The sequence below is a fragment of the Triticum aestivum genome, chromosome 3B, assembly GCF_018294505.1.
Source record: "Triticum aestivum cultivar Chinese Spring chromosome 3B, IWGSC CS RefSeq v2.1, whole genome shotgun sequence".
Lineage (NCBI taxonomy): Eukaryota > Viridiplantae > Streptophyta > Magnoliopsida > Poales > Poaceae > Triticum > Triticum aestivum.
Window position 1 is genome coordinate 699,887,513 of NC_057801.1, and position 9,079 is coordinate 699,896,591.

The 9,079-nt window shown below is 48.1% G+C and overlaps 1 protein-coding gene across 1 annotated transcript; it reads right to left on the bottom strand.

The window, feature by feature from the left end:
- Nucleotides 1-5,673: 5,673 nt before the first annotated feature.
- Nucleotides 5,674-7,201, bottom strand: LOC123066117 (chitinase CLP-like). The gene has a single exon (XM_044489264.1). It carries the CDS (start codon nucleotides 7,035-7,037, stop codon nucleotides 5,787-5,789), a length of 1,251 nt encoding a protein of 416 aa, XP_044345199.1. The 5' UTR covers nucleotides 7,038-7,201; the 3' UTR covers nucleotides 5,674-5,786.
- Between the last annotated feature and the right edge of the window lie 1,878 nt (nucleotides 7,202-9,079).

Genomic DNA, 9,079 nt, shown 5'->3' on the forward strand with positions numbered 1-9,079 from the left:
ATGAATACCCAATCCCTTTATGTAGATGCAAATAATTCATATGGTGTTACTAGATCGTTCAATGAGTATACTCTATCGGCCAACCCTAGTTTTTTCAATCATGCAACTAACTACGTGCAAGGGCCGATTCAAAGTAATTTATATACTTCAACTTCTTATGATATTAGTAATATGCACCATATGTATCCCAACTCACACGGATCGGCAACCCAGCAAATTCATATGCCGATGAGCAACATGATGAGTTCGATTAATCAATTTGAAACACCCCAAGTTAGAATTTCCAATGCCATACGAGAAAGTGTTTCACCCTTTTATTCATCGGCAGCTAATGTGCAATATAGTAATCCAACCATGCCGATGAATGAGAGAATTGGCCATGCTACTAATGGCTATTTGGCCAGTTACTCTCAACCGTCATATGCTACACCTCATGTTAGTAATTCTTCGGCATCATACACAACTGTAGATGCTCATAATTCGGCTTCACACCTTCCTGGTTATAGCCGAATGAATGTAAATTTTACAGGAGCGGTTGTGCCCAACATTATAGAAGATGAGGTAGTGGTGGCTGCATTGAAGAGTTTAGCCAAAAATAAGAGAATTAGTGCTCTTTGCCTTGAACAACATGAAAAGGGGCTATTTCCTGATTATGCCGCAATAAAAGCTAGAGTTTTGCAAGAAGATGAATATTTGCCAATTGATAAAATTGGCGAGCAAAAGTATGGTCTTACAATACTGCATATGCCTTCACCTAGTACTACATCATATTATACACCCCCTACACAATTGCAAAATTTCGGCAACACCCGTGTGTCATTGCCGTAAGAATCTAAAAGCATTGGGGGGCAATCATATCCGGAGTGGGCTGAAATTGAGAAAAAGCTTAAAGCTATTTTTGCCGCTCGCCATCAGAAACAAATAGAAAAAGAATTGGCTCAGATAAAAGAAGGATTGCCAATTGGTACTATCAATGAAAAGAAGGATGATTCGGAACATGAAAGTGCTTCGGTTGAAAAAGCCGAATCAAGTAGTATATATTCTGAATCCATCAAATCCAATGAGGCAAGCATTATTAAGAAAGGGCATGGAAAGCATAGGAAAACAATGGTGCTTGATTTTTCTGAAGTTAATGGAACCTACTTCCTGCCCTATGAGTTCCGTGCCGTAGAAATTGACAAGCTTCAAGGACAAGAACAAGTAGCCGAACAAAGTTCGGCCGACAAAAATCTTCAAAGCAATGATGCACGGATTCAAGAAAAAGATGATGACAAGGTGTTGGGGAGCCATCCAAAGACGGAGCAAGATGTTCTTCAAATGGCACCACTATCATGCTCTCCCAACATATTGGAAGAGGTATGCATAGCGAGTAATTTACCTATTTTCATATTTGGTCGCAACTTCATTATTGATGCATCTATAAGAAATATTATCATAAGTAATTTTGAAAGACCAATGAGGAAGGGTAATTTACTTGTTAGCAGTAAAATTGTTATGGAATAATATCGGTCAACCCATTGCGCCATTTATAAAGACCGATAATGAGTTATTGTTACCGCCAAAGCTTTCCGTGTTTCTTTGTCTAAAGTTCATATCTAGTTGGGTAGCTTTGCTTATTTTGTACTTGGCTTGCACTTGGTCTCAACTGAGACATGTATGTTCTAAATATTTTCGTTTCAGAAATTTAAAGCCAAGGTTAAAATCTTTTGGGAAAACCGATGCTGGTATAGTTTCTTACTTAAGGACATCGGAAAATGAATGTGAAAGAGAATTCATAGCCGAATGGGAAGATGCCAAATCTGAACCATTCGTTTGCTTAACTCCAAAGTCGTTCTCACAAAAAGATCGGCTAGAAAACAAAAGGTATACCTTCGATTCAAGCATGTGTGATCAAATATTTGATTTGTTGCTAAAAAATAATTACATAAGAATTCTTGATCACCATGTCAAGCCATCAATCCAAGGACGAATGTATTGTAAGTTGCATGATTCGTTAAAGCATAGTTTTGAGGATTGCAATATGTTTCGTCAAATAGTTAAATCGGCCATTGATAAAGGACGATTGAAATTTGTTGAGACACCAAAAGATGACCAGTCTATTCCAATTGGTCCCGATGGCAAAAAGTTTTTGCATCAGCTGCTTCAAGCCGATCCATTGAAAGAGAAGGTAAAAACTGCAGGTGATGGGATTAAGCTTTCAAATAATGAAGTTGTTGAAGAGCATAATGAACATAATCTTGAGGGCGAGAATTCCATCGAAGCTACAATGGAGATGCCAAGGACTGGGGGGCAGCAAGCAAATCTAATGATCGATGAAAGCAAACCAAAAGAAAACAAAGGCCAGAATAAGCGCAAGTGTAAGAGATCAAAAATCACCTTTGCTGAACTATTATATAAATATCAAAAGAAGAGTGAAGAGAAGAATGCTTATCGGCCAAATCATGCAAAGAAACCAAGATCACCGCCAAGGCGCAAATATGAGGATTGGTATTGGCAAAGTGATAATTTTAATGCAACATATTCATATCCTTATTTTGGGCCGCCAATGCCAATGCCGTGGATGCCTCCCTATGCTCATATAGATACATATTCATCATGGAACATGTATGATACAAGGGCACATTCTCCATCTTACTTTAGACCATCTCACCAATACTATGCAGCTCCAAGGAGATCAACATTTGAACAATCACGCGTCAAAGACCGTTTCAATCATAAGGAATCGGTCCAGACCTCAAGAAAGAAGAAAGAGGTGGTAAAGCAAGTTTACCGCATGAAAAGAGATGGTCGTAAGTGTGCTGCTTCAGATTTGATCTCAAATGAAAAAGAGCCAATGAAAGTGTTGACATTGGCTACTACAGACAATGAGATGAAGCAATCAATTGTTAAGACTCAGAGTGCCAAATCTGAAGAAAAGAAGTTGAGAGTGCAAAAGCCAAAAAAGAATTACCATTGGTCAAAACAGAATCACAGCTGAGATGCCCACTCGGCTTATCATATTGGCAAAAGAAGAAATTACAAAATCTTAGTGCACAAGACCTGAAAAAGAAGAACATGGCATGGGTTCCCAAGAAGATCAATCAAGACAAAAATTATATGCATGCTTCTGTTGCAACAAGTACAATAAAAGTGAAGAAGGAAAATAATGAAAGCCACAAACAATTAAGCCGAAGGTGCGCATCACAACATCAAAATCTTCGGTTAGCACATCATCCATTTTCTTCAACAATGCCATTGATGCGTTTGCCATGGAATTCATCCACAGGTATGATCAGTTACCCTCCATGGACTTATTTTGATCCATAGATGCAACATAATTTTCCATATCATGACAGAGTATTACCAAATCACTATACATTTGGTTAGTTACATTTTTGTTGCTAAGACAAAGGGGCCGAAATATTTTATTGCTATTTTATTTGTTTATTTCGGCTATACATTCTTTAATGGATGAATTCTACATGGACCTCATGATAATGGCCGATAATTAACTATCGTCCTAAGAAACTATCCGATCATGGCCAGTGTGAAATTCTAACATCGTCCTTAGTTCAATTGGAACCGAGACAAGGTACATGTTAAGTGATATTAACCTTGTCTCTCTAGTGCTATGGAGATTATGTCTCGATCGTTGAATTCATAACAATGGCCATGGTGTTGGTGTTGTTTATATATCTCCATATGGTGCTGTTACGTGAAGCCTCATGTCTCTTAAAATATTTATTGCACAATAATCAAAGCCGAATATGCAATGTTATTCGGTTTGGAACTTTTGTCATATGTGCTAAACATATTGAGGCTTTTGGTGATTCGTTATGAGTAGTGCAACAAATATCCAAGGGTTATGAATGTTTTGACGAATCACTTGTAGTTTATCTTGAGGTATGCCTAGATGCAAAATTTACCTTGGTTGCTTTAAAACTGTTCATATTTCTAGGCATGACAATTCAAAAGAGTTGGCACAGCAAGCACCAGGCTACTATGTTAATCATGGTGTATTGTATTTCATTCAATAGCCGATGCTTAGTCTCGTCAACATAGGTAAGGCTGAATCGAAGTCCATCGCTTCGGCCACTAATGATTTTTTTATGCAGGCAAAAAGTAAGGATTGGAGAAAGTTTATTATTGATTATCAGCAAAATCCTAGCAAAAGGGTGAATAATATGGTTCTGAAGATGACCTTGAGATACATATCTATGGGACTTTATCATCGGATTGTTAAGGGAGTTGAGAAAGTTTCACCCAAGCTTGCGTCAAAATATTCACACAAGCAATGGCCGATATAAACTTATCGTCCTAAGAATATGCCAAAATGGCCGATGGAGTATTGACATCGTCCTTAGAGCAAGCTATGTGCAAGTTATTTTTCGGCACACAGGCTTTGCCGAAAAACAGGGGGGCATGTGTTGACACCAGATTTTGGCACAGTCAAGAACTTATTTAAAATGGCCTTAAATGGAGAAGTGTTCTACATGAAAAAGTTTCGTATTGTCAATACGAACATCTTTGAAGTTTGGGCCATTGCCATCCGATCTCATCTCGAAGGCCGAAGTTGTGTTTGAAATACTGAGATTTTGTATTCAGAACACTATTTGGCTCATTACGCCCTCAAGACAGCCTCGTAAGGAAAAAGGATCTACACGGATTGTCTTCGTCTCGTCGAAACGATCGATTTTGATATAAAAATCGTTCAAATCCGAGTTCGTATGCAAAAGTTAGAGCCATCGGAATGTAGCCCTGCCAGGAGGCAAAGTGTGGCGCGCCCCACCAGACGCCATGTGTGATGGGTAGCGCGAGGGACGGATGTTTTGCGTCACAGTCCGTTTTGCGCGAGCTATTTGATCCTCAAGATGACCTCTGATGAAAAATCGTTCGACATGAAAGTTTTTCGTCTCGTCGAAACGGTCAAGATTGCTTTTGGACTCGTTTCCATCCGAGGTCGTTTACTGCCTCAAACATGACCAGCAAGGTGCAGCCAGGTTGTAAACCGAACCGTTTTGGAAAGTTCGGATAAAACCAGTCCGAATTTAACTAGGGTTTTGGACGTGAATTGATGCAATTTTATTGTAAGGAAAGCCTAGATGAATCCTTTTCTTGTACGGGAAGTCCAGCCGCCTCTTATATATGTTGGGGGTGGCGGCCGATTGAACAACACACAATCGATCAATCAATCTACCACTTTTTATCTTTTATCTTTTCTCCTTAACCCTAGTTCTTCTTCTTCCTCGTTCTTCGTTCGTTCTTCTTCATTGCAGGGCGGCGAACCTCGAGGCCCTAGGGGCGATCAGGTCGACCTAGGGCAGCCCATAGCCACCGCGCGCCCAGACGGGGTCCTTCCCGGGCGTGTGGGGTTTCGGGTACCAAAAGCGCCGGCTTGCTGTCTTGTGTATCGCGCTGGAAGTCGGCCTCCCGCGGTGTGAGTTGCGGAGCATCTCCCTCGGCGCCGCAGGTACACATCGACGTGTTCGTGTGACACGTTCCAGCGTCAACAGCTGCTTGGCGGTGGCCCATTCTGGGCCCGTGTACCTTGGGTTGGGCTTCTTGGCGCGGTTGGGCCGCGCCTCTTCCTGGCGTTACTTGCTGGCTCGCGGGTCCGCACCGTCAGGGTCGCTAACATGGTTGGTCCCATATCACACACAAAACAAGTGCAACTTTGCAAAATGGGATGAACCGTGACGACAAATGTAGCTGGCTACCGCCATGATCAACAACAGTTTTAGCATCCAGTAGCACTTTAGTTCAGTAGAGGTACAGATTTATTATCCAAAGAAAAGGCAGCAAAAGGCCTAGTAACCGATCTTGGTGAAATTGAAGTGGCCGCACTGGGTGAAGAAGGGCAGCCTGACGAACCCGAGCCGCTTCCTCGCCATGTCGAACTCCAGCACGGTGTTCTCCATCTGGAACCCTCCGACGAGCACCGCCGGCGCGCTGCGGTCCCCGGCCTTCACCCCCTCCATCCGCGCGAACGCCAGGCACGCCGTCCCCGGCCTCAGGTCCACCATCGAGCTCAGCCCGTTCATCGTCCAGTTCGTGCCGCCGCCCAGCGTCAGCGTCACGCCCGGCACCAGGTACCCGATCCGCGTGTTGGCCAGCGACTGCGTGTCGTAGCACAGCTCGAAGGGGGGCACGGGCTTCACCGGGCGCGCCACGGGCCCGCCCTGCGCGCCCTGCGCCGCCAGGGCCCTGGCGAACGCGTCCACGAACGGGCGGTACACGTCCGGGCGGAGCAGGGTGAAGGGCACCTTCGTGCAGACCACCGCGGCGCCGGCGCCGGGCACGCGGGCGTTCTCCACGGCGATGGACTCGAGCGAGACGTAGTGTGCGGGCGGCATGCCCTTCTTGGCGGCGACGAGCGGCGTGTAGACGAGCTCCTGCGTGAAGTTCCTCCCCGGCTGCGCGGAGACCTCGAACGGGCCGCCGCCGAAGATGGCCACGCCGGTGCTGCCGGAGGACCCGCCGCGGGGGAGGCAGAGGAGGAACTTGTTGGGGACGTTCTGCGCGGAAGCCACTTGCGCCGGCAGCGCGAGGCCGGAGCCCGCGAGCCCGGCCACGCCGGAGGCGCCACGCGGCAGCGACTTGAGGAGCCTGCTCGGCGCGCACGCCGCCAGGGCCCGCACGCTCACCTGGCTCACCGGGTGGACGCCGTCGGTGGTGTTGGCGACGAACCTCGTGTGCACCAGGTCCCCGGCCGCGCACGCGCCGGTGACGGGGTTGTACGGGTACGCCGTGCACGTCCTGTCCTTGCGCCTGTCGCGGCCGCAGCCGCGCGCGCGGCAGCCCGGGACGTGGAAGGCGTTGGCGAGCCGGCAGGTGGGGCTGTTGCACGGGAACTCGGCCGGCAGGTGGCCGCGCTGGCACGTGGACCAGACGAGCGGGCCGGCGGTGTCGACGACGAGGTCGGCGCCGTGGTGGAAGGGGATGGTGTAGAGGAGGGTGGCGGGGTCCTTGGTGACCGGAACGAGCACCGGGAGAGGCTTGCTCGACGCCGGCCACGCCAGCGAGACGGCCAGGAAGACGAGGGGGAGGAGCCGCGCCATCTTTCTTTCTGGGTTCGCAGGGGATGTTTGCTGTTGAACTGTAACTTGCGACTTGCTGAGTGGAGTGTGGCATTGTTTATATACTATTGGAGGTGAGATCTCTCTCGACACCGGAATTAATGGCGGGTTTCCGTCGACGGTGAGGACTAGTTAAATGGTTTTGGCCTGCGGCAGTGTCGGATCGTGCTGCGGCGTACTGGGGAAGGTATGCATGGGCGTGATCGATCTGATGGGAGAACCCCATGTTCAATCTATCTGTCCATCCCTGTGGCCTGTGGGGAAGTTGCTTCCATGAGATGCATTGACCTTCTCACAGATCGCGCCGACGAAGAGTTTTCCCGTGCACGCCATCGTCAATCAAGCAGCGTCTACAGAATCGGGACTAGGAGCATTACTAGTAGAACCCTTAAACCCTTATAGCAGTTTTAAGGGTTGAGAAGTGCCAGATTTTGACACTTTTAAGGGTTGAAAAACAGGGGCAAAGACTAGAACCCTCAAACCCAACCCGTAAACTGCTTTAAGGGTTGGATTTGAGGGTTCTAGTCTTTGCCTCAACCCCAACCTTTAAAACTATCATTTGACATCTCACAATTTATGACAACAAGAACACAATCAACTTCCAAACAAACTACCAAATGACAATCATTGATGCATGGTTTAATAGTTTACATCACAAAAATCATCATCTTTCTCCTCTCATCGGCAACATCATCAAAAGTTGCACCTCGGCGCCATCTCCTAGACCACAAGCGGGCTCCATCAAGCATCTCCATCGGCACCGGTGGAGTCGTACACATCGCCATCACCACAACTACTCATCGGAGTGTCACCTCGGAAAGTAGAGGACGCAACACGGAAGGAGGTTTTGGAGGAGGTCCATGAACGAGGATGGGGTTGCCATTTCCTTGAACACCTCGTGCGCGGCGGGAGGAGGTTCGGCGACGGTGGCGGGCGGGGCCGCGGCCGCGGCGGCGGGCTTCTTCCGCGGCTTCTTCACGGCCGGGGACGAGCCGGCGACCTTGGAGGAAGCCCCTCGAGGCCCACGGCCGGCCGCCTTCGACCGGCTCTTCTTGGGGGCGGGCGCGGCGGCCGTGGCGGGGGCGGGGGCCGGGGCGGGAGCCGGGGAGGCGGGAGGAGGCGCGGCGAGGCCCGCCCGCCGCCGCTTGGCCCCGACGTGGGTCGCCGCCACCACGTCGGCCACGGCGGGGGCGGGGGCGGGGGCCGGGGCGGGCGAGGCGGCCGGGGCAGGCGCGGCGGCGGCGGGGCCCTCCATGGCAGGAGAAGGAGGCTGGGAGGAGGAGCAGTTGGCTCCCGCGCTAGCGACTGTGGGTCGGGGGGGTGATTTTTCTCTCGACCCCTACTTCTACGGATTGCAAACTGGTTTGAGGGTTGGACCTCTAAATTTTTTTACGGGTTTAAGGGTTTAGAGGTTCTAGTCTACGGCGTTTTTTCCGCGAAAACTGTAAAAAAAAGCAGTTATTTTTAGGGTTTGAGGATTTGAGGGCTCTACTAGTAATGCTCTAACGATTTTGTTTGCGGTATAGGAGGAGTTGCCGAGTAGTGAGCTGCACCTGGTTTTCAGTTGGCTGTAAACCGGATCGATGGGTGGAAATGTTTCACACCTTGATTGGCAACTTATGAAATTTCATGCCATTTTTTGCGAGCTGAATATAGCTCAGATGTGTCGCAGTGTAGGTTTATTGTGATGGAACCGGTCCATCAAGGTTCAAGTCATAGATTTGACGCTGCTGCTTGCACTTTCCTGAATCCGGTGATACTTATTCAGTGGGACAAGACATTCCCATCGACTACGAGACGACTGCGGTTACTTCGTTAATCTCAAAATATTATGCCGGCTTGATATCTCTGAGGTGCTCATTGAGATAGAATGTGTGTAAGCTCGTCCATAGGGGTGAGCTTATAATGACGTGGATAGCTTGGTTTAGGCTGATTTTAGGGAGTCCCGTGTCTTGGTTGGGTTGGCGAGGTGGCGATGTTCCCCGGTTTAGGAATAATGGCCTCCATGTCTTATCCCCATTCCG